At 46.0% G+C, this 24,797-nt stretch overlaps 2 protein-coding genes across 10 annotated transcripts in view; one reads left to right on the top strand and one right to left on the bottom strand.

Moving 5' to 3' along the window:
* LOC108934893 (nuclear factor NF-kappa-B p100 subunit-like) lies at positions 1 to 19,078 on the top strand. 6 transcript variants are annotated; one of them, XM_018753095.2, is made up of 24 exons: positions 1 to 318; positions 728 to 1,086; positions 6,056 to 6,098; positions 6,232 to 6,313; positions 7,272 to 7,312; positions 8,610 to 8,708; positions 9,309 to 9,460; positions 9,595 to 9,707; positions 10,370 to 10,528; positions 11,584 to 11,688; positions 11,791 to 11,876; positions 12,055 to 12,193; positions 12,440 to 12,568; positions 13,349 to 13,543; positions 13,934 to 14,075; positions 14,716 to 14,830; positions 14,998 to 15,205; positions 16,954 to 17,123; positions 17,270 to 17,372; positions 17,514 to 17,695; positions 17,783 to 17,861; positions 17,990 to 18,156; positions 18,243 to 18,354; positions 18,624 to 19,077. In XM_018753095.2, the coding sequence occupies exons 3-24, from the start codon at positions 6,057 to 6,059 to the stop codon at positions 18,695 to 18,697; spliced, it is 2,694 nt and encodes an 897-aa protein (XP_018608611.1). In that variant the 5' UTR covers positions 1 to 318; positions 728 to 1,086; position 6,056; the 3' UTR covers positions 18,698 to 19,077. The 6 variants fall into 6 exon arrangements, with proteins under 6 accessions (XP_018608611.1, XP_018608610.1, XP_018608612.1 ...); XM_018753094.2 differs by having other exon boundaries at positions 1 to 390; XM_018753096.2 differs by lacking the exon at positions 1 to 318 and having other exon boundaries at positions 981 to 1,086; positions 18,624 to 19,078.
* An 875-nt stretch (positions 19,079 to 19,953) lies between these two features.
* Positions 19,954 to 24,797, bottom strand: part of LOC108934888 (PH and SEC7 domain-containing protein 1-like) — a 42,954-nt gene continuing 38,110 nt past the window's right edge. For 3 of the 4 annotated variants that reach the window (XM_018753071.2, XM_018753073.2, XM_018753074.2), the window contains 3 exons: positions 23,906 to 24,050; positions 23,614 to 23,757; positions 19,954 to 23,359 (listed from right to left, as the gene is read on the bottom strand). In XM_018753071.2, the coding sequence (XP_018608587.2) occupies positions 23,138 to 23,359; positions 23,614 to 23,757; positions 23,906 to 24,050 (511 nt within the window). In that variant the 3' untranslated portion in view covers positions 19,954 to 23,137. Of the gene's footprint in view, positions 23,360 to 23,613; positions 23,758 to 23,905; positions 24,051 to 24,797 lie in introns of those variants that run through there. The other variant, XM_018753075.2, reaches the window with a different exon arrangement.

Raw genomic sequence — 24,797 nt, 5'->3', positions numbered from 1 at the left:
GTACATGATATACTATATAGTAAGACAAACATTTGACTACATGACTTTAGATACCGCACCGAACTGTTCCGATTTACGTACAAATCCGATTTAAAAACAGATTAGGAACGGAACTCGTTCGTAATCCGGGGACTGCCTGTGTGGTTATATAGCTCACCTCTGTAACTACCTTTGCAGTTATAATTTCGAGTTATTTTCAAGAGGCCATTTTAATTATTTTCCATCACAGTCGGTGGCCTCAAAAAATTAGATTTTACTGTAAATTTCTCAATTTTCCGTGTTCCAGGATTGGAAACCACCAAGATGCTGATACGACCAGTGGGTCATTGACCGGGCCATGGATGGGGTTTTTCTACTGGATTTCGTCACGGAGCGTAAAGGCAATAAAATGTTAGTCTCATGTAATTATGAAAATCAATGCATTGATTGAAACCATGCTGGAATTATGCATTTAAATTCAATTTGCATCCATTCGGCTGGGAAACAAACTGCGACAGTGTCCTCGTGGGTATGTCGTGGCGTCAATCTGTCAAATATTTTTACTTTACTTCAGGTAAGAACTAGATACGCAGTGATATTAATAAATTAATACACAGCTGCGCGCGGAGACCGATCTCGAAATCGCACGTATCTAACGGTTGGATTTAACGCATTTAAATATTATGCTATTAAATATCTCATTTATAAATTGTCAAGTATTAATGGACGGTGCGTTTTGTTTCTTCAGGACGTCGGCATTTAATGTAGCTGAATGTAACCGATACTTTGTGTCGGATCCGCGCAGCGCTGCGGCGGCTCGGCGTTCGGGGGGCGGGGCTTCTTATTCATAAGATTGGCACGTGTGGCCGCGCAGCCAATGGGAAGTCGGCTTGGCGCGGAATTCCCCGCAGCCGTGAGGGACTTTCCATCCGCGAGCCCAAACACTCGCAGCGGTTGCAGGGAGACGGCTGATGGACGCGTACACGTCTGACCGTCGTGCAGCGAGCGGGCGGGTGGATGTGAGATCGCAGTGAGTTCTTCTGGACCAACACCTCGGGGTCTTGTGGTGGAGTTGAAGATCACGAGCAGGAGAAGTTCCGTGCCGTGGTGAGTCCTTCTCCTCCTGCAGTCGCTGTTGGTGATGCGAGGTGTGTGTGTGTGTGTGTGTGTGTGTGTGTGTGTGTGTGTGTGTGTGTGTGTGTGTGTGTGATGGACAGGTAGGTAAGCACCGATGCGTTCCTCCTGCTTGACCTTTTTAGATGCTCCTCCAAGTGGATGGACCTTCAGAGCTGGTCCAGCAAGCCTTGTGTTGACATCACCCCTGTTCTGCATAAAGCCAGGGCTTTCTCATGTAGAGTGTAATTTTAATATTAATATTGTCTTGTTTAGCAGCTGCTTCATATTGGGCAGCAGGTGATTATTGATTGGAGTCATCATCTTGTAGCTGGAGGATCCGGGTTTGAATCCCACCTCCAGCTGTAGACTTTGATCAAGGTACTTGCCCTGAATGTACAGTAAAAATTACCCTACTGTGTAAATGAATAAATCAGTGTAAGTAGCTTAAAATGCAAACCTATTTAAGTCACATTGGAGAAAAGTGTCTGATAAGTTAATAATAATAAGAAGAGGCCTTGTCCTGTAATACCCACGAACTGTGAATATAAGCCAGATGCTCAATATGCTCATAGACAAATAAAAACATCTATAGTCAGAGTTTTTCTTTAATCTAAACGTCCCAGACTGAGGGATGGTAGAAAAAATGTTGAGTCTCTCTTCACTTGCTTGCAGACACTTCAGTATTTTAGGGACATCAGCGGCTCCTGGCATCTAAATGCGCCGGGGTAAATGCTTCTTGTCACATGCTGTCATGGGAATTTTGCATTTAATGTGTACCAAAAATGCCCCCCTCCCCACCAATCAACAGGATGTGATGTTCCTGCAATTGTTCATACTGATGATGAACAGTTTTCATTATGATCTCTGGTGTTTCATAAGTTGCAAAACCCCAGGTCCTTTCTGTAACTCGTCTGTTGTGCGACCTCCCCTAACCCCACCCCCCCTCCCAGCAGCAGCAGCACCACCACCACCAGGGGACAGGATTCCCTTGGGACAGTTTGACACAGCAGCACTCCCTGCTTCTGGACTGTTCTGTCAGAGCAGCAGTGTGTGACAGCCGGATGTGTGTGTAGGTGACTGAGCTGTATGGTATGAGCAGGTGTCACTGAACCACACGGCGATTATATATTATATAAAACATCGCTGTTCATGTAATTAATTCACTAATTACCTTCATTAACTAACAATGTGACATCGGTCTTTTAAATCTCATACCAAAATGTTTCTTTATTATGTCTCCAGGTCATAATGACTCAGCGAGTTGTTTAAGCAGCTGAAATATTGACCTGTAACGTAATAAGGGCTGTGCTCAGACACTGTACATGTTCAGGTGGTAAACATGCTTACGGGGGGGGGGGGGCAGGGGTTTTGTTAAAAATCAGAGCACCGCGCTAGTTTACCGTGCCTTATCAGGACGTTTGTTCTCGGCAGGTGCACCATGTGGTTGGCCTGCCAGGGGGCCAGTTGGCATCTCTTTAAAAATCCCAGAGGAAACTCCCTGCAGCCGTGGGCATAGGCCACAACCACCCCCAACCCCCCCCCCAGGAATGAGAATGTGCCCTTTTTGTTTTCTCTCGTCTCCGAGTTTCACACGCTGGCACGACATCTCTCCCACGGCCTCCCCCATCTCCGTGGACTCTCGCGATGTAGGTCACGACCTACCCACTGCCGCTCTCACTCGTCATTTTGGTTAAAGTCAAGCACTTTAAACACTGGAGTTCCTTTCTGGACGTCTCAGGCTGTTACCTTGTTCTGTGGAGGCGGGAGTCTGAGGGGGCTCCCTTGTCTGCTGCGAACCGGAGTGCTTCGCACCACGCTTTCCCCTCCCAGCCGTGAGCCGAGATCTGTGTGCTTTCTCCGCTGAGCAGGATGGTTGAGGAGGCGTAGCTGTGTTGTGTTTTGCTCCTCATTGCTTTACATCTTCCTGTGTTGAGGATCTAGAACGCAGTATTAGGTCGTAAAGGGCAGTAATAAATCAAAGTGGTGGTGCCGTCGTATGGTTACAAGGATCCAGCCAACGATGGGTCAGCTCCCAGGTGTCAGTGTACGCAGGTAAAAACCGGCCAGTGACCCGGTCAGTTCCCAGGTGTCATTGGCGGCAGGTAACTTGTGCCCAGTGATGTCACCAAGTTGTTAACTGAGTTTTGGTCCCTAAATGTCCAGCTGTGGGAATCGTACTCTGTTGCACCAGTCACCTTCTGGCCCAAAAGGATGTTTCCAGCTCATGTTCTGCACCAACGTTTCTCGAATATGACAAGCTGAAGTTCTCAAATTGTGCTGATCGGTTTTGTTTTCATGGCCTGAAGTTTCCCCTGAGCTGGCTCCAATTCCTTGAAGCGTGAAGGTGCTCAGTCTAAGGTATCAGAGAACTGGGTGCGAGGGCACAGGTAACCAGTTATGAAAATGTGTGTAACTGAGCTCTGAACGTGCCAGAATTTCTCTGTGTGACCCACATCCTCGAACCGCCCCACCGCACTTCCCTGAAGGGAGTCCCCTTCTTTCCTGCCCTGCTGCGGGGATCTTTAGTCAAAACCGGCTATGAGAGCTATTTTTAACCATGCGATTTCCCTAAAATAAACGCTAAGAATTATAAGAATAGGGACAGCTGCTAGTGCAGTGGGTCGAGCTACTGTCTTTGGACCCAAGGGTCGCAGGTTTGAGCTTCATCTCCGGCTGTAGTACCCTTGAGTAAGGTACTTACCCTAAATTGCTCCAGTAAAAATTACCCAGCTGTGTAAATGAGTAAATAATTGTAACCTCAAAACTGTAAGTCGCTTAAAGTGTCAGCTAAATGAATAAATGTAATGTAAATGTACGCATCGCTGTGTTGGCTGCTGCTGTTTTGCTGTGAAAAGTGAATTTATCCAGGTGAAAATGTGACCTGTTCACACAGTTGGGTGCAGAATTGACCGGTCGCATTGTATTCAGTGGCATCTTGTCATTTAAATATTAAAAAAAAAAAAAAAAGTCTAATTCCATTCTGCAGAATGGAAGATGTTTTGAGCAGTGTAGGGTTGTACGGTGAGTTTACCCCAAGGATAAAACCCTGTTTTTCTGGTAATGTACGTCGTTATGTGAATTTTGGCCTCCTTTTTAAAATTTTCCCCGGAAAGTAATTGCAGAAATTGCAGCTGGGCTGGCTGAACAGGGGCAGAACTTCCCTGAAGGCAGGATGTCGTGGCGCGTCGCTCGACTGTCAAAGGTTACCGTTCTGTGCAGAACTCGCGGAGTTGCGCTCGTGACAAGGGCAAAGGTGTGAAGAACCTCATTTTTCCGATCGTTACCAGTTTACCGCGCCTATCGGTCCATCAAGCTGACCGTGCAGGATACGATCCTTGACTTCCTGTCTTGTCTCTTGACCGAAACCTCACTGTGACCCCTAAAAACCCGCTGACGTATCGGAGTTGTACATTGCATCGGCAGGGGGTTGCCGGCCTGTCAACCTGAAGAGGGTGAGGTCTTCCTCGAACCTCGGTCCACACTGGTCTGTAGCAGGGGATGCACTCTGCTGGTGGCTTGATAGACAACATTCATGGTGTGTGACACGGGTGGGATGGAATAAGTCCAAATCATGCCCTCAAATCCACTTGGGTCAGGAAGGCTCTGGTTCCCCAAAGCCAGAGTGTTACAGATGAGTGAGTTGTACTTTTTGAAGCTACATGTTCCTTTTATCGTATTTAATAATTGTTGCTTATTTGCTGATGTGCTTCCAAAAATTTCTCTCCGTGGTGGAACAAACGCGACGTCCGTTTATCATCCAGGTAGACAGATGGTAGTAAAGAGCACATAAGCGGAACAAGAGCGTGGGACCACCTTAAGTCAACTCACTTCCTCGGTGTTTACTGCTCTTGCTTAGTTTTCCCAAAAACTAGCTATATCATCAGTAATAAGGGGAGAAATGCTGTAGATATTTATGGGATAAATCTGTCAATAGTCAGCATTTCATAGGAGTCTGTGGATGGGAATTTTTTTTTTTATTTTTATTTATTTTTTTTTTTTACTATTAGCACATTATTAATTTTTTTGAAGAAATTAATATTTAAAGTGTTTGTAGCCATCAATGGACACGGTGTGTGTGTGATTGTGTGTGTGTGTGTGTGTGTGTGTGTGTGTGCGCACGTGCGTGCATGTCAGAACACACAGGACCTGTTAAACTGTGTGAATTTGGCTGCAGTTTGCGTGTGTATGTACACACGCTTGTTTGGGGGTTTTGGTTTTGAGGAAAATGTCCCCACAAGCACAGTAAATCCTGAAACACGGAGTATAGTAGGGATGTCCCCACGAAGCAACTTTGCACAGGATATTTCTTATATATTTTCAGTATCAGCTTTCGTGTGTTTGTTGTGGTGGTGATAGAATTAGTGTGAAGTTCCCAAAATGATATGCAGACATGTAAGTGTGTGTGTGTGTGTGTGTGTGTGTGTGTGTGTGTGTGTGTGTGTGTGTGTGTAAGAGGGTGAATGAATAAATAAAGTGCCACCGGTATTCTTGGGACTTTCCTCTCTGGTTTCCTCCTTCGGGCTCCTTCCTGGAAGATGGACGAGCTGCTGCAGGGGGTGGGGGGTGCAGCGCACATGCGCGGAGTGTGTCGCTCAGCCGCAGTGTGAAAGCGAAAGCGCCTACTCTGCAGGAAGAGACGCCTGCGAGGCTCCCGAGACTTTGAGCTGCAGCCGCTTTAGTTTCCGGCAGCTGGGTTTGGACTAGGCTGGAAAAAGTGGTCGTCGGCAGATTGTCGGGCTGCACGGGAGTGCAGGACCAGGTCACGTCCGGGTGCGGGGTGCTTGAATATGGATCCAGCACGACCCAGCTGTGTAAAAATGTTACATTTCGAGTGTGGTTGGATGTCTTTGCTAATATGTCTCCGGGAGAGACCTGGAGAGGACATTATAAGAGCATTTCTTTACACAGACGTTGTGACGGTGTCTGGAAATATATTCATGGTCGTTGCATCTCTTTTTAGGATGGAGACAATGGAGTACAACTTGGACATGGTGGACACTGAGGTATGGTGTCGTCCTCTGCTTGCTTGCTGTTATGGACTGCAGTTGTAAGTGCGGGGTAGTGTGTCGAGTGAGGTTTTGCGTGCGACTTTCCTTCAACGCGCCAAGGTGACGCTTCGCCTACTGTGATGCACAGATTATGATGCATGAGATGACTGACTTCATGTACCAGCCCATCTCTTCATCCAGCGTGAAGGTGGAGCCATACCTGGAGACAGGTAAGCATTCCCCCCCCCACCCCCCCAGACTTTCTTAAATATTAAATTAGAATTTGAAATGCATCAAAATCCTACAAACACCCAAAAATCAAAACACTTCTTATGCAGTACAGTAAACTTGCAAGTACCTATACAGTCATGCGCCACTTAACGACTGACCGCATATACGACAGTAGTCGCATAGGCTCATAATGGAGCTGAAAAATTCTTATCGACTAGCGCTGTTGTAGCGCAATGTGTTATTCACGTGTTCGTGGAGTTGCTGCTGTAAACAAACCTAATGCGCTGCCAGTCGTGGAAATGTATAGCACATAGTTATGTACGGTACATAATTGATAATGATAATAAACACCTATGTTATTGGTGTATGTATTTACTTTGCTGTACTTTTTTATTATAGTGTACTTTCTTCTTATAAAAAATTTACTGTAAAACAGTATGCTGTGTTACACCAGCAGCAGCATCATAAATTTTGTGTTTACCACATCTTTTGACTACATCGAGGCTATACCATCTAGGTTTGTATAACTACACTCTGTGATCGAGGCTATACCGTCTAGGTGTATATAAGTACATTCTGTGATGGATGCTATACCATCTCGGTTTGTATAATTACACTCTGTGATTGAGGCTATACCATCTAGGTTTGTATAAGTGCACTCTATGATGTTCGCACAACGACGGAATCGCCTAACGACACATTTCTCAGAACGTATCCCCGTCGTTAACCGATGCATGTCTGTATTTAAAGTAAATTAAAACCAAGTTAAAATGAACAGTGAAACAGCTTTCCAAAACAAAGCCCCAGCTTTCACAGAGGCAGGTAAGGATACACCTCTCAGACCCGGGTTTCTCGGTAAGGGTCTCGTGCTGATCGGTGGCCCTGTTTGAGGGCTGATGGAAGCGAGCGGAGCTAGAAGTGCTCGTGGTGGGTTTCACCTGCGTCCTTCTGTTGCAGTTCACGGGCCATACTTGCAGATCATCGAGGAGCCCAAGCAGGTGAGCAGCCAAGTTCAGCCGATCCGCTATTAGAACAGCCTCCATCTCCAAAGGATGAGTCCATCGTTGTCATAGCAACCATGAGTGTAACTCTGGAAAGGAACTTTGAATGAACTTCTTGTTTCATAAAGAATTTAATGGAATTTCGCATTACAGGTGGTTGTCAGCTCATGGCAAGGGTCCATTTCGATGAGCCCCTCATAAGTCAGATATCTCCTCATAATATATGACCCATAAGGTTATATGTATGAACAACTAACACGAATGAATTCTGGTGTATAATAGGGTTTTGTTATATTTTTTCAATAATTTTTACACATTATTTACATTAAAATAATGTTAATATAGAATACGAATAATGTAAAACATAATATTGTAATTATTTTCATGGTGCTTTTTTTTCAAAAAAACTTTCTTGAAGTTATTTGCACTATTTTCTTCTGCTTTTTTTTCCTTCCAGTACCACCAGAATACTTACCATCAGTTTTACGTTTCTTCATTTGACGCTTTTTTTCCCAACAGCAGCTTGCTTAACTATGTATCCAAATATACACATAGGTAATTTTACTATCGGTTAGGTACCTCCCTCAAGGGTACTACAGCAGTAGATGGGATGTGACCTTGCAATCTTCACCAGTTCTAACCAGTCCACTGTCAACTGCCCTGGAGCTTCACATAAAAAGTATCTTGAAGGGAATCGCAAACGAAAAAGTGTTGTGAACAAAACACAAACACCCTGATACTGACTAAGACCCAAACTGTAACAACCAGCCAGTGTTATCGTGCAGCAGGTCCTTGTTGGATGTTACGGCCCAGTGTAAAAAGAGGCAGCCGGTAGTGTATTGGTTAGCCTTCCTGCCTTTGGATCCACATGTTGTAGGTTCAATTCCCATTTCTAGCTGCAGTACCCTTGAGCAACAGACTTACCCTATATTGTTCCAGTAAATGTTTGTCAGCTATAAACTGGCAAATAAGTGCAAGTTGCTTTGGTGAAAAGCATAGTCTCAATGAATAAACAAATTGTGTGAATAAAATTAATATAAGAAGGTTGATGGGATGGCTGCTGTAATGCAGTTGTTTGTAAGTCATGTATGTTGTAACTTGAGCACCTTCTGTACTTAAACACTGTGCCAGCCTGGTGAGATGCAATGAACAAGAAGGTTGAAAGTATTTCTTGAGGCATAAATTCATACAAAACTGGGTTGAAGAGTTTTATGTCTAAACCAGAATTTACAGTTAAGACAGTAAGGGCTCTGGCTGTCTTCTTCATTGTCGGGGTCTCTCGTCTTCCCTGCAGAGGGGTTTCCGATTTCGGTACGAATGTGAGGGGCCTTCCCATGGGGGTCTGCCAGGGGCCTCCAGTGAGAAGAACAAGAAGACATACCCTACGGTGAAAGTAAGCTGGCCTTACCGCCTTGCTGTCCAGCTCATTACGATTGGTGATATTTGTCAAGGTTTCTGAGGAACAGGGATGTGGTTTATCAGAACAAGCTTTATTGCCAAGTATGTTCACACATACAAGGAATTTGTCTTGGTGACAGGAACTTCCACAGCACAGACACAGAATGACAGTGGCAAGATAGATGAGAAGATAGAGTATGTGAATAAGGGATGAAAAATATATAAAAATATACGGTACCCAATATTATATACAAAAATAGTCATTAGTTACAAATGCAAGGGAGTGTGAGAAGAGATATGATGTGATAAAAAGTTATAAATAGCATTATGTATTGCACTGGTTTACTCTCTAGGGGAGAGATTTAGGTGTTCATGAGGTAGATGGCCTGAGGAAAGAAACTTTTCTTGTGCCTGGCTGTCCTGGTGCTCAGTGCTCTGTAGCGCCGGCCAGATGGCAAAGGTTCGAAGAGGAAGTGGCCTGGATGTGAGGGGTCTAGAATGATTTTGCTAGCCCTTTTACTGACTCTGGACGAGTGCAGTTCTATGTAATGTTCTATCCGAAGGGTCGTGACTTGTCCACTTTGTCCCATAACAGGTAGGCAACCACTTAGGCCGCGCAAAAGTGGAAGTGCAGCTCGTGACCCACACGGATCCCCCGCGAATCCACGCCCACAGTCTGGTGGGCAAGCACTGTAATGACAGCGGCACCTGCAGCGTCATCGTAGGACCCAACGACCTCACGGCGCAGTGAGTGGATCACCTCCGTAACCCTCACCCCATACTCAGCCAGCCCCATCTTTGAGCCATGCTCATTTCTTTTCACCCTCGCATCTTCGGTACCACGTCCGGGTTTCCTCACTGTGGCACGTCTCCTTTCCGAGGTTTAACAACCTGGGCATTCTCCATGTGACCAAGCGAGGGGTGGTGGAGGTCCTGACTAAGAGGCTGAAGGAGGAGAAGATGAAACAGAGAGGGACCAGGAACCACTTCACAGGTGAGGCTCATCCGAGGTTCACACCCTGGGCCTAACCTGCTGTGTAACTCGCACACTTTGTTGATGGACCTGCACCAAAACATCCTTTCACTGTATCAGTAGTCCACTCCCCAGCTCCCTAATTGTTTACTAATTCATTCATTCAATTTCTATCTGGGACTGTGTGAGTGCCAGACTTAACAAGGTCACTCACCATGCTGTTGGGACATTCTACCATGTATAAAAATATATAAACATACTGTATACAAATGTACTGTATTTACATATAAAGCCACCTAACTTGAACTGAAAAGGGTGGCACAGGGGGTAGCACTGGTGCCTCATGATGCTCTGGGTATTCTGGTTTCTTCCTGTAGATTAAAGACCCGTGTTTCAGGTGAATTAGTTCCTCTAAATTGCTGTGTGTGATGGCCTGGGATCCCATCCAGGATGTACCTTGCCTCATGCTCCATTTTTCTGGGATGAGCCCTGGACAGCACCAACCTTGCAATGGAGAAGCAGTTATCGATAATGAATGAAATAAGCCAAGTAAATAAGTAATTAAAATCCAATCCGTAAAGTGTTTGAAAGTAAATTGTGTTTTTTTGTGAAGCGCCTGCAAAGTGCACGTGCTCATTGTAGTGTCGTGCAATAAACGTACGTGCGATTTCACCCTTCCCCAGATACGGAAGAGCAGACCATTGTGAAGGAGGCCAAGGAGCTGAGCAAGACCATGGACCTGAATGTAGTGAGGCTGAAGTTCACTGCATACTTGCAGGACAGCCAGGGGGGCTACACTTTGGCTCTGAAGCCCGCCATATCCAAGCCCATATACGACAGCAGTACGTTGAACCTGTCTCGCTCAACACGAAACCTAATGTTACCAGTGTGAAACATGAAGAGCATAATGAGACTGAATGAGTAGCGATTTCCTGTGGAATAGGAAGTGACACTTATAAGAAGGCTCAACCAACAACAGACCTAAATATAGTTTGGGGTTTCAGTTGCTCTATACTTCCTGCAATGCTATTGATAAAACCATACAGGGCACTCACCATCAGCACAGTGCTAAGGCTAAAACCCTACATTTCTCTCGCTATCAGCCCAACGCTAATGCAAAAACCCTACACTATGCTCTCCATCAGCACGATGCTAATGCACAAACTGCACATTTCACTCGCCATCAGCACGATGCTAGTGCTAAAACCGTACATTTCTCTCGCTATCAGCCGGATGCTAATGCTAAAACCCTACATTTCACTCTCCAGCATGATGCTAGTGCTAAAACCCTACATTTCACTCTCCATCAGTGCGATGCTAATGCTAAAACTTTACACTATGCTCTCCATCAGCACAATGCTAATGGAAAAATCCTACATTTCACTTTCCATCAGCCCAATGCTAATGCTAAAACCCTACACTATGCTCTCCATCAGCATGATGCTAATGCACAAACTGTACATTTCACTCACCATCAGCACGATGCTAGTGCTAAAACCCTACATTTCACTCTCCAGCATGATGCTAGTGCTAAAACCATACATTTCTCTTGCTATCAGCCCAATGCTAATGCTAAAACCCTACATTTCACTCTCCATCAGTGTGATGCTTAGTGCTAAAACCCTACATTTCACTTTCCATTAGCATCATGCTGATGGAAAAAACCCTACATTTCACTCGCCATCATTGTAAGGCAAACGCCAGAATCATACATGGCATTTGCCATCATATAAGGCTAATGATAAAACTCTACATGGCAGTTTCTGTCAGTGCAGCGCTAACGTTAAAACCATACATAGCACTCACCCTGAGTCCAAGGTTAATGCTAAAACTGTACATGCCACTGGCCATCGTTGCAATGCCAATTCTCAACCCAGTCTGGCTCGCTCCTTTAAAGAATCACCAAATGCCTCAAACCTAAAGATCTCGCGCATGGACAAGACCTGTGGCTCAGTACTTGGGGGTGACGAGATCTTCCTGCTGTGTGACAAGGTGCAGAAAGGTGAGGCCATTGTCTACATAGACTTCCAGCAGTGAGAGAAATCATGTATAATCCCTTCGCATCTCTACACGAGATTTAGATCCTGTTTTATTTTATTACCAGATGATATTGAGATTCGCTTCTATGAAGAAGAAGATGGATGTTGGGAGGCTCTGGGAGACTTTTCCCCCACTGATGTCCATAAGCAGGTGAGATCACATGGGAACATCTTCCTCATCTTCTTCATCTTCTACCTCTGCTTATCCGGGACCGGGTCGCGGGCACATGGGAACATGTTTGGATTATTTAGATTTGTGTGTTAACTGATGTAATCCTATAATCTGTGATCATGTAAAAATGATCCTCTGGCTCTCTTCCCCCACGCAGTATGCCATTGTGTTTAAAACACCAAAGTACCACACCATAGAGATCGAGAGGCCCGTCACTGTGTTCCTGCAGCTGAAGAGGAAGAAGGGTGGAGATTGCAGCGAGCCCAAGCAGTTCACCTACGTCCCACACATCCAAGGTGAGGTGAAAGGGGGTGGCGAGGATTCAGAATAGCAAGAATGTCTCTAACAATACATATTGTTCTTTTTTCTAACTTTGAATTCTCCCATTCTACCTGGAAAGTTTCGTTCTGATTGCCTGTTTTGGAACGTCCGCCTGCAAGGTTTCGTTATAGTGTACTTTCCCTTGTGTTGCGTTGGCTGCAAAGGTGATGCCTTTGCTGTTTTGCTGGACTTCGTCTAATCAAACTTATTCCAACGGGCAGACAAAGAGGAGGTGAAACGCAAAAGGCAGAAGCCCCTTCCGCACATGTACGACCAGTGGCGCGGGCCCCCAGGGGGCTCTGGCGGAGCAGGAAGTGGAGCTGGAGGACCCGGAGGAGGTGTTGGAGGAGGTGGGTCAAATGGACTGAAGTGACTTCAGTTTAGTTTGTTTCGTAGTGTTCTTAGTAGGATGCAGAGCGCGGGACAATAGATTTGAACAGAACAGTCATGGAAATGGCAAATAATCCTGTTGGTAAATGAGGCAAGGAAAAAACAATGTTTTAAAAAAAAAAAAAAAATCCCAGCCACCAAGAAAGGGAGAAAAAAATCTCTGATGGTCCAAGAACCAGCGGCTGCTCACTCCTCTTGGATGAACTTATGTGCTTAGAGTAGAACTGTGGAGATGTTTCTGTTACAAGACAACGATGACATGAGACATAGAGTTGATGAAGAACTGGTTTTAGGACATTATTAATGGTCTATTACTGAACTTCCAAACTAAAGAAATGATTTTTCAGTCTGGACGTTTTTCCTTTGGTTCTTCATGCTTATATAAATATGTACCTCTCATCTCTTGCTGTAGTTCTTCAGCAAAGTACTTACCCTAAATTACTCCAGTGAAATTACTTAGCAAAAAGAATGAATAAATGTAAAAAAAAAAAAAAAAACAAAAAAAATGCACATTCTCAGTGGCAGAAAATTGCACGTGGCACCCCCCAAGATTTATATCAGATTCAAGACCCTTGCACACTTTCTGGCTTATTGCAAGGAAGTGGTCTACAAAACCATCAACAGTTTGGCTTCACTGGTTTGGAACGAAAGCGTGGTCTCGAACCTCAGCGCAAAATCTTGGCCTGCTGGAGGAGCACATTCCAGCATGCGGCTGACTTGATTGCCACTTCATTGGGCAGGTGACACGTTGTTCCCGTTCGGCCAACTGGACATGGGAGGATGCTTCAGCCAGTTTGCCAGGGGCAGCGGGTTCGGAGGGGGCGGGGCCCAGATGTCTGAATCGTCAGAGGCCCAGCAGGTCCAGGAGAGCGAGCGGCGGTCCATAGGACCACCTCGGGCTGGGTCGCCACGGCAGCGACAGCTGCTCCAGATTGGTAAGGTGGACTTCCGTCTAGATATCTGCACATTTGAATATGAGACTATGTCTTTAGGTATGCATGCTTAGGCATTTCTCAAGGTGTATCTGGGTTTGCAGAGCTTTGACAGTTTTGCACTTTTGAACTGTGTGTCATCAAGCCATTTGATGCATTTTAATTTCTGGTTTTAATGGTTTGAATGCCCTGTGATTTTTGTGTTCTGTGAAATACCAGTGCTGTTAAATTTCAAAGTAAGGACCTGACAAAATGTAACAATTTTATTTTGTGTGTGATTTGATTGTGTTTGGAGTTTCATATGTTTATATTGCTCATTTTCAGTTTAGCTGTAAGTGTGGTTTTAGTATTGATAGTGATATGTAAAAAGCTTGTATTTGGCTCTGTCCACAGCCTCTGCCCTGCAGGGTCGAGCCACGCTGACCGCCCGACGCATGGCAAGGGCCCTGCTTGACTACTGCAGCACTGGTGATGTGCGCCTCCTGCTGGCCGTGCAGAGGCACTTGTGTGCTGTCCGGGATGAGAACGGAGACACGTGAGTTACCCCTTTGCTGTTTTTGTCACGCCTGCTAGTTGGTGGTACTGTGCTTCAGCTGTAAACAGAAGGTTTGCAGGTTCAAATCCTTGATGCCTGGATTAATTTCAGCGAAAAAACCAAGCTCTACCTTTCATTAACTTAACTGATGCTTTTCTCATAAGTGACTTACAGTGTTAATCTATTTACCCATTTTTACATCTGGGTAATTTTACTGGAGCAATTTTAGAGTAAGCACCGTGCTCAAGGGTACTACAGGCAGAGGTGAGAATCGAACCTGCAACCTTTTGATCCAAAGCCAATATCTCTAATCACTAAGCTACAGCTGTCCCTTTATGAAAATCCCTTGTGGATAAAGGCTTCTGCAAAACAGTAAGTGAAAATAAATAAGCATGAGATTAAAATAAGAGACAATAAGAGTTAATATGTTGCCAGTCTGATCTGTTTTAGCAGAGAAACATGCTAAGTCCGTTCTGGCGTTCAGAATTATGAGCCCAAGCATTCATCATTGTCCAAAGTCTTAAGGACAGATTAGTGGTAGGGTTACTTCAGAGCCCGCTGTCCTCCATGCCCCATTGCACCTGGTCTTGGCTTCTGGCCTCCGCACCTGGTGCTCACCTGTACCTCTGTCTCTTCCCAGGCCTCTGCACCTGGCCATCATTCACCAGCAGCTACCTGTCATAGAGCAGCTAGTCCACGCTATTGTCAGCATGCACCAGCAGAAATTGCTGGATACGCGCAACCATCTGGGCCAGGTAAGAGTTGCGCCACCCCTACTCAACTAGCTAGTGACGCCACATTTACTTAAGGGTGGTAAGAATCGCTGACAGTGGACTTTTCCCATGTTGCATTTGCAATGTGGCAACTCAACCAGCAGGTGGTGCTGAACAGCAGAATGAAATAGATGGACTTTGTTTTCCAGACTCCTCTGCACCTGGCTGTCATCACCCGGCAACCCAAGGTGGTGGACTTCTTGATGAGGGCAGGGGCTGACCCAAGCCTCTTTGACCGAGACGGCCGGTCTGCGGTGCACTTGGCTGCGACCCTTGGAGACGAGCACACGCTCCGTGCCGTTCTGGCCTGCCTGGCAGAGCAGCACGCCTACTTGGTGAACACGGCAGACAACAGTGGTGAGTGGGGTGGGGGCGCACCACACTCATCTAGTGGGATCAGGAAGTCTGAGGGCATGTGATATGGAGAAGGATACAGTAACAAAGTCACCAAAGCTTATGGGCCTCTCACAGGGCATTTGAATTGAATGCTTCATTAATGCTGCTATATTTCAATTGTATCACTTTTCACATGTGCTGTTCAAATAACATCTAGTTATAGAAGAACATTGGCAAAATAATTATACATTTCTTTCATTTTCTGTAAATGAGAAATCATGCGTTCCACAGTTTTTCATCCATCACATCCGATTTCCTGTAAATCAGAAAACTGGCATTTAATTATTTTGGTGAATACTGGTAAATAATTTAGGGGGTGCGGTGGCGCAGTGGGTTGGACCGCAGTCCTGCTCTCCGGTGGGTTTGGGGTTCGAGTCCCGCTTGGGGTGCCTTGCGACGGGCTGGCGTCCCGTCCTGGGTGTGTCCCCTCCCCCTCCGGCCTTACGCCCTGTGTTGCCGGGTAGGCTCCGGTTCCCCGTGACCCTGTATGGGACAAGCGGTTCCGAAAATGTGTGTGTGTGTGTGTGGTAAATAATTTAATTATCTCTATCTATCTATCTGTCTGTGTTGGTGAAATTCTCCTGTTTTTTTCGGAGTTCTCTGTAGCTTTGGGTAAAATGAATGGATAAAAAATTTATTTATTTATAAGCAATAGAGCAGTGAAACAGAAACTGCAAATATATCCATATCCATATATGTAAAACAAGGGCAAAAGCTTATAGTATTTTACATGTAAGTTGTAGACGGGTGTCCAGACATTCCAGAATTCCTTTGAATTATCATGTAGATTGAATAAAATTTTTTTTTATTTTTTTTAATAGCAGAAGAAAGCTAAATACTTTGGTTGTCCACAAATTTACAGAGGGAACTTTACATGTGGACCACAATATTAAAATCTATCTCCTTGTCAAGTTTGTAAGGGAAATCAGAGTACATCACTTGAGTACATTTTAGCCTCCATTTTAAAAAAAAAAAAAAAAATCTGAAGACCTGTGGGAAGGTCTGAGTGCGGTAAATAACTACCCCAGTGCACCGATCCAGTAACTGTAGTGACTAACTGACAGACGGAAAAATCTGGCCCAGTGAGTAAGATGCAGGCAGACCAGGGTAGCTGCTAATGTACAGTATATTTATTTAGCAACTGACATTAAGGTGCGGGAATAGTCAAAATTTCCATGGTGAGTAACATACTGGCTGAGATGAGCAACCTGCTTGATAGATCTCAGTCTATATTTATACGCTGACATTTCTTGTATAAGGATAAAATTTACAGACAATGTGTATCTCACCTGTACAGTATATACTGAATTCTTAGACATTTATGTAAAATAGCGTGATACACATGCAGCGGTGCTTGAAACTATGTGAACCCTATATGGAAAGTAATTATTCTTGTATAAGGTATTAAAATCTGTCTTAAAGTAAGCTTATTAAATGAATAAATGATTGATTTACACACCTGATTCTACTTACCTACTTGGTTTAACCAGTACAACTTGGGGTTCACTTATTTTTACACCTGCACTACTACACACATGATTTCCTCTAAAGCAACATATGGAAAAGGTCATTGCACACTTATTATGTCACTATTTTGTGGTAAAACCAGGGGGGACATGGGCTTTACATACAAAGGCTTCACATTTCTGCACTATGGTGCATCTGTCTGTAACAGTCCTCTTTGTTGTCAATCTGCCGCTGTCCCCCAGGGTTCCTACCTCTTCACCTGGCTGTACGGAAGGGAGGCGAACGGTGTCTGCGGGCCCTGGTGGAAGGTGGGGCACGGGTAGACGCCGTGGAGCTGAAGAGCGGTTGCACTGCGCTGCATGTCGCCGTGAAGGAGAACCTCTTCAAAGTGGCTTTCTTGCTTATCACCGAGGTAACCACTCCCATAATCCATCTCCATTTCACTCGTCAGTGTGGCATAATGACTTTCTTTTGAATCCTGAAAGTAGACAATGTTTCGCAGAGTGCAAAGTCTCGTAAATAAGGAAATAATCCTCCCCATCTGTTGCCCAACTGTAGTTGAAGGCAGACGTGAACGCGGTGACCTTCGCGGGAAACGCACCGCTCCACCTGGCCGCATGCCTCGGCTCACCCACGCTGTGCTCGATGCTCATCGCGGCAGGTGAGCTCCTCCCGTCAAGAGCCTTATGGCATGATGTTCACGGGGTCGCTCAGGTGGTCCATCAGAGGCTGCCGTGTTTAACATTCACAAAGAACACCAGCTGCTGTTGCCTACATTACCGGTGGCCTCTCTCTTCTCCAGGTGCTCAGAAGGATGCAGAGAATGACGAGCCACTTTTCATCAGCTCATCCTCGGATGAAGAGCACGAGGAAGTTGAACTGAGTTCCACCAAACAGCAGGCTACACCCTCCCAGTGGTCTGAAAAGCCCTGCAAGAGGCATGCTGCAGGCCATACGCCTTTCGACCTGGCCAAATGCCAACGGGTGAGTGCATATGTCCACACGTGGGTGTTTGCTTAGTCACGTGTACCTCCTGGCAATAATAACATTTGCCTCACTCTCTCCCATCAGGTTAGGGATCTGCTGGACTACAGGAAGAGCCCTACCCCAACCAGACCAGTGGCAGACACCCCAAAGACACACGAAGAGGGTAAGGAGCTCCACCCACAACTGATCCTCCTGCTATTATCAGTTCTTCTGAAACGCTAACAGCCAGGATTGTTTTGAGGGTAGAGGGGTTTGGATATGACTTACTCTTCCCCTTGTGTTCCTCTCCAGCAGATGGACCCCAGCTGGACAGCGACACACTCCAGCAGCTGTGTGGGATCCTCAGTGAAGGTCACGTCCCTTGGAGGCAGCTGGCCCAGAAGCTGGGCATGTTGACGTTGGCTGACCTGTTCCAGGAAACCGCATCACCCTGCCGGAGCCTGCTGGAGAGCTACCAGGTGAGCTGAGATGCTGAACAAGGGTTGGAGGTAGTATCGGTTCATTGCAAGGACCCGTGTTGAGTGAACCATCATGTTGTCTGCAGGTGGCCGGTGGGCGGATCGAGGGCCTGGTGGAGGCACTAGAGTCGCTGGGTTTGAACAACGGTGTGAGGCTGCTGAGACAGAGGGAGCTAAAGGACAAGACACACGCAGCAGGTAGGAACCCCACTGCAGAATTTACACCAGTGTCACCAGTCCATTGGTAGAATTTACTGTGGCAGGCCATTTTGTGGCTCATTTTCATCTGAAATCTACATAATGAGGTCCTGTCAGATGCAGATGTGTGGTTTAATATTAACATTTATAATGAACTCTTTGCGAGTATCAACTGTACCTAGCTTGCCATGTCCACAGTTTGAAATCATAAAGATATCTACTTCTGGATTAATGTCTGGTTCTGCACCCTCACCTCATCATCCCATCAGATTCAACAGTGGACAGCGGCTTTGGGAGTCAGACTATGGAGGACATGGAGAGACCGGTACTGGCAGATTCCTGAGCCATATGGCTAGGCCCTCACCAACACCCACATTGGTGTCAGAAGTGGGATCAAGCACTAGTCTGGACAGCCAGTTGTGGAGGAGGAAAAGGTCCTCCTGGAGGTGTCTCGTGATGCTGGAAGAGTCACCTAGATTTTTGGACAGTTGACCAAAGACTGATCTGAGTGGATTTTTGTGTCCTGACTGGGCTAGACATAGCTGTGCACTTTAAACGCCGCTTTCAATCACTGGAAACTTTGTGTCTCCATTGTGTTACACAAGAGAACTTGCCATAACTTGTTGACAAAATATGCTAAATGAAAACAGAATGCCTGTTTAGAGATGTACAAGCAGAGTTTTGAACAGATTCATGTTTTTTTTTTTTTTTTCTTTTTTTTTTTTTAAATAAAGTTCTGTTTTACTCCAGTACTTGTTATTGTGATTGGTTATTCTGAGATGACCTTTAAAAGATAAAACAGTGATGACCTAAATATAAATATACACAAAGCTGTGTTGCGATACATTTCCATTCATTTAGCTGATGCTTTTCTCCAAAGCAATTTACAGTTTTAAAGTGAAAATTATTTATACAGTTGTGTACTTTTACTGGAGCTATTTAGGGTAAGTACCTTGCTCAAAGGTACTACAGCCAGAGGTTGGGATCAGACCTGCAACCTTTGGATCCAAAAGCAGTAGCTCTAACGGCTTCGCTACCGTGATAAGGCTATTGTTAGAAACTTTTGTAACACTGGGCATTGTACAGAATTTATTGAAACTGTTTTCATATCCACTTCTATTCATGTAACAATAATAAACTACAGTCATGATTTCTTAAGAAAAAAATGAGTTTCAGGGACTGATGGAGAAATACACAGCAATGCTTGAAAGTAGGTGAGCTGTCAGTGTATTTCTGGAAATTTCACACTTGTACCATGAAATCCTGACAGTTCTGTAAGTTTCATCTTCGACTTACTGCCTTGACACATGATTATTTAAGTCCAGGATTATAATTACAGTACCTTGTTGACCGAACTAATGTACCTTGGAGGTTTTGCTTTTTAAAGATGCATTGACATACTTACTTGCCCATTTACAGTCTGGTGATAAACCTCTAAAAAGTAAAAAGGATTTTGTCAAGGCTTTCATGGTCATATTTTTAGACCCCCTCAAACTATATTTTTGGGGTTCATATACTTTCAGACTTACGCCCCAAGTTGCTGGGTTAGGCTCCGGCTCCCCGCGACCCTGTATGGGACAAGCGGTTCAGAAAGTGTGTGTGTGTACTTTCAGACAGCACTTTTTATAATGCGTGTGTACGTATAAGATTCAATGGATATCCTTTATATTGGATGCACACAACAGGGCCCGTTTATTAAACTGTTCTTTTTAAAATATCTGTTTATTAGTATTTTTTGCCAGTATACTTCAAAGAAATGAATATACAAACAACACTTTCTTATGGTCGCTTCTTTACAAGCAGGCATCAAGTGTATAGCTAACATGGGCCAAAGAAACCCTGCAATAATATTAAAAAAGTCACATGGCAACAATCGCAGAACACATAACAAGCTGTTCAGCTGTGTTCGAGTGCACGGTCGAGAGCCGTCCCCAACGGGCACTAATGTGTCAAAAGTGGACCATCCCATTCCTGTACATAGGGGTCCCACTCTGTTCTGTGGCAGGTGTTCTGAGTAGCTGTTTTAGTGCGCAGCGGTTACCATGGCAACCCTCGTTGACACAAAGGCTTATGTGCTACGGACAGCAACAGAGATATGCAGTGGCAAATTGACAGCGGCATCGTTTTGCACGTGGGGCCCACTGATCAGACATCCCACCTTAGCAACTCTTTAACGACAGAAGACAGGACCATGTTTATACCGTGGGGGGCAGTGCTCAGACAATTTAACCCTCTGCAGAGGATAGGAAAGTGCAATGGGTTCGTGTTTGGGTAGAAAAAGCAAAATAGGCGGTGTCCGCACCTCTCTGAACGTTGGGTTGTTTGGTGAATTCATTAACTTACTGATATTTAAAGGTGTCTTGGCCTCTGCCAGCTCAGGCAGCTCCTAGGACCCAGTAATCAAGGAGGTCTTCAACAGCATGCTCAAAGTTCTTGCACACAAACACAGAACCGCAACACGCATCCTGCAACCTCATTCAAGCGGAGGAAGAAGTTGATGCTGTCTGGCAGCAGAGTGTGAGGCTCATCACGGTCCTCATCATGATCGTCATCACAGTCGTTATCGTGAACCGCCCACTGTAGTGATGATGGTTAAAGCTCTCTGCCTTGCTGGTGAGATACAGCCATTACCGTGTGAAATTCAACAGACGTGTGACTGCGAGGAGACCATAGTGGTCCTGTATCATAAACATTCACTTAAATTAATTTTCATTAATAAAACTTGCCTATGGAAAACATGCCTATGGAATATTTTAGATTCGTACACACCGATCTCAATAAACACAACCGTTGGTAACATTTAAAATGACACCTTTTCTCTGTTAATATGTAAAAGTCTTGCAGGAATTATTAAAGATGACTTCAGCGGTTCACTTGAAGATGTGTGTCTCATTTTTTTCTCGCGTGGAAACAGAACAGGAACAAAAACAGTGGCAACAGTGACACCTACAGGAAGAATAGGTCTCATCATGCTGACGGTACCATTTACTTTAAGCTACATCAACATCATTCTTTAAAAATGCAAATGGACTCAGCTGTTGCCAACAAGCAGACATAAATTATGCAGTTATTTCCATTTTTTTAAAGATTACTTTCATCCAAAATTGAGCATTTTCCAGTTTATGCTGCTAGGTATGTTGCTAAAGCAGCTCAGGGTAAATTCGAGCAGAACAGCCCACACAGCTGTCCGTCTGGGTGTGGCCTGTGCCCGCTCTGCACCTTCTGTCAGCTCCCAGTGGGGTTGTGACGGAGGAGCCGGCCCCTAGCTAGGTGGGTGGAGCATGGAGGTGGGGAAAGGGCCGAAACCCTTTTGGATACCTGACATTGACCAGATATGGTCGGAGAGCCCAACCTCAAAGACAACCACACTCATCGCAAGCCTGAAGGACAACAAAGGTGGCGGGACACATCGAGCACGACATTCAGCTTCTGCTCGGTGGGTGTTACAAACAGACTCTGTGAACCAAAAAAAAAAATCAACTCTGCAGATTTCTTGACAAACACATCGCTTAAGGGGATGTTGGCGCCACGGCAACAACAAACAACACAGCCGAGCCACAAAGCACAGAATGTCTTGCTTCTTTAAAGAAAAAAGCAAATAAAGAGCAGAAGACATTGAAGCAAGCAGGTTCGTCGGTGAAGACAATGATTTCAAGTCAAGAATAAGAAACGGCTTCCTTGGTGGTAATAGCCAAAGCCAAGTGCGGCCGAAGCAGTTCGTTTAGAAAACGGCTCTCTGCTGACAAGCGAGATGTGAAGGCAAACTAGTCGTAGTATCTCCATGGAAATGAGCCTTTTCCGACCAGCTTCCTCATCGTGACACCATCCCCTCAAATGACCACTCAGCTAGGCCATGCTCACATGAATGTTACCCCAGGGTTCATCGCTGATGTCCTCCAAGAGGCCTCCTCCCTGAGTTGCCAGTCCTGTCCATAATGGGAACTGGCTGTAGTTTAACATATTGCATCACGGGCCTGCGCAAGGCTTCCTCCTGGTGTTAACAGTTCGGTTTCAGGGTTCTGTCCTTGGCTGAGCTGCGAAAATCAACATGCAGGTACGAATCATCACATTAGCAGCATCTGCAATGCAATCTTCTACCGAAGAGAAAAGAGGGCAGCATGGGTCATGGGACGGGGCTAACGGAGGCAACTAAGTAACCGCAACGGAACATCACAAACCTTGACACGCTTCAGCTATCTACAATTTTCAGGCAGCCACATATAAAAAACTAACAAACTGCATTACCTAACTGTAATCAAATGAACATAACCATAGTATGGAGTTGAAAAAAGTTTCTTCAAACAAAACAAACCTGTAGCTCTAGGAAAAGGGACTGGCAGGTATTAGGGATGGAGATCAAGGGCACAGGACACCGAAAACGAGACGAAAATGTATTAAGAATCGAAATATGAAACGTTGCTCTAAGTCGGTGCTCTTCGTCGCCAGTAGCAACAACGACAGCTTGCACTCTTCTCTGCGAGTGCTCCGCCCCCAAGGTCTCAGACCCCTCTGTGGCATCCCTCCTCCTCCTGCCGCTGCCGCCTTTGGCAGGGGGCGGGGGCAGCACATGTCAGTCACACGATCGCCGCCTTACCCGCAGGGCACACGATCAGTCAGTCGCTTGAAATCCACCTCGCCCCCGGGGTACGAGCGGCCGAAGGGATGGGATCGGGCACCACGGCCCCTGGCCCCTGGCCCCTGCAGACCCACCCTCTCCCCGGGACCTCAAATAAAAAAACCTGGGCAGGCAAGGCGGCCCCCCACGGGCCCCTGTGCGGGGCCCTCATTTCTTGACAGCCTGCCGGTAGCTGTGCCGCTGACCCTCTGTGCGCTTGCTGCCCTTGCTGGAACCGCCCAGGCTGCCCTCCTGCTGCAGCGTGGGACTGGACGGTGCCCTCGGCAGGCTGCTCTCCTCCTGCACCTGGGTCTCAAACACGGACAGATCATCTTCCCCGCAGCGGATCTTGGCTCGCAGGAGTGTAGCGTACGTCCCGTAGCGAGTCTTCTGCAGGGGCGAGAGAGAAGTCCGCTGTGACTTCCCTAAACATTTCTCATTAGAGCTACTCTTCCGATTCCTTCCTTCACTCTCTTTTGTGTTCACTTAGCATCAGAAGGAATGAATGAGAGAGGAATAAGGACGGAGAGATGGAGGGTGAGAGAAGCTGGCATATGAAAGACAGACGGTGGGAAGAAGAGTACGGAATATCAGGAACGGGAGAGAAGGGGAGCTGATGAAATGGATGGAAGCAGGCGGCTCACCTCAAACTCCAGGTACTCGTCTCGCTGCCGGTACTCCTCCAGTTCGCGCCCTTTGACCTTGCGGTCCGGGGGGTACGAGCGCAGCTCGGCCAGTTCAGAGGACACTGATCGGAAGCGGGACTCATGGGCTTGAAGCTGCTCCTCCTGAGTGAAGACAGCGGAGGTCAGAGCAGAGAAGGGGCTCGGGTGGACCGCCCAATCTCTGGCCTACCAGTCACGTGGTTCTTCCCGTCAAGTCACGCTGACCATTGAAAGGTCATGGAACTCCAGAGTTGGGGGAGAACATCGGTACCTGGGAGAGCTTCGAGGTAGCCCCCGGCAGCAGAGGCCGGCTGAACTTCTTCTGGGAGCCGATTGCCGCCGGGAAGGGCGGTGCCGAGAACATGGCTGCCACCGTGTTGATGCGAGTGATCCAAGACTGCATCTGCTCTGCGTTCCTGAAGGCGTGGGCGGGGGGAAAGGGGTTGGGGGATGGGCAGAAATGGGCCACCTCATTTACCACCAATCGCAATGGTCACGCCTCAACTTACTAAGTAATAGGCTCCCATTTGTGCCAATGACATTCCTGTCCCTCTAATATTGTGCTTTAATTACCAAAGACATGACTATCTCACTGATATTCAAATGTTAAATATCTCCCATATGCTTTTTTAGCATTTTTGACAACATTTGTCCTACTGACATTCAAACGTGATTGAAGACACGGCTATCATGTCCTTGTGATGACTCGACCATCCTACTGATATTGAAACTTCGTTACAGACAGTGACCATCCCACTACTATTCAAACATCATTACTCATGACTTGACTATCCCCCAGCCAAACATTTTAAGAGAATTTCTGTCTCTCAATCATAATTAGCAATAATTAGTAGACAAGGGGACTCAGGAGGACTGAGCGAGGAGGGCGGATGCAAGCTGAAGGCTACAGAAGAGTATCTGGGACAGCAGAGGCAGCAACTAGAGCGCAGTCTGTATCCGCTGTCCCCGGGGAGGGTCCCATCGCGAGCACTCATCTGCGTCCAGGGTTTTCACGCACAGCACATCTGTGACGGACCCCTTTTTGAGCCAGAAAGTGGGCGGAGTCTGTGTGGGTGGGTAGCCCTCAAATTAGAGGTGAGTGACAATTAGTGCTCTAGGTGTGGCCTGTGAAGAGGTAATGGGTGATAGAGTGTAAGATTGAC

Source organism: Scleropages formosus, chromosome 3 (assembly GCF_900964775.1).
Source record: "Scleropages formosus chromosome 3, fSclFor1.1, whole genome shotgun sequence".
In the NCBI taxonomy this organism is placed as follows: Eukaryota; Metazoa; Chordata; class Actinopteri; order Osteoglossiformes; family Osteoglossidae; genus Scleropages; species Scleropages formosus.
This window is presented reverse-complemented; position numbering and strand designations above follow the sequence as displayed.

Excerpts from the sequence above, each read along its gene's own strand:
- LOC108934893 (XM_018753092.2), top strand. The coding sequence starts at position 5,913 with ATGTTACATTTCGAGTGTGGTTGGATGTCTTTGCTAATATGTCTCCGG. Across the intron at positions 7,313-8,609 it reads TCATCGAGGAGCCCAAGCAG|AGGGGTTTCCGATTTCGGTA; the intron begins GTGAGCAGCCAA and ends TCTTCCCTGCAG. Across the intron at positions 11,689-11,790 it reads GTGTGACAAGGTGCAGAAAG|ATGATATTGAGATTCGCTTC; the intron begins GTGAGGCCATTG and ends TTTTATTACCAG.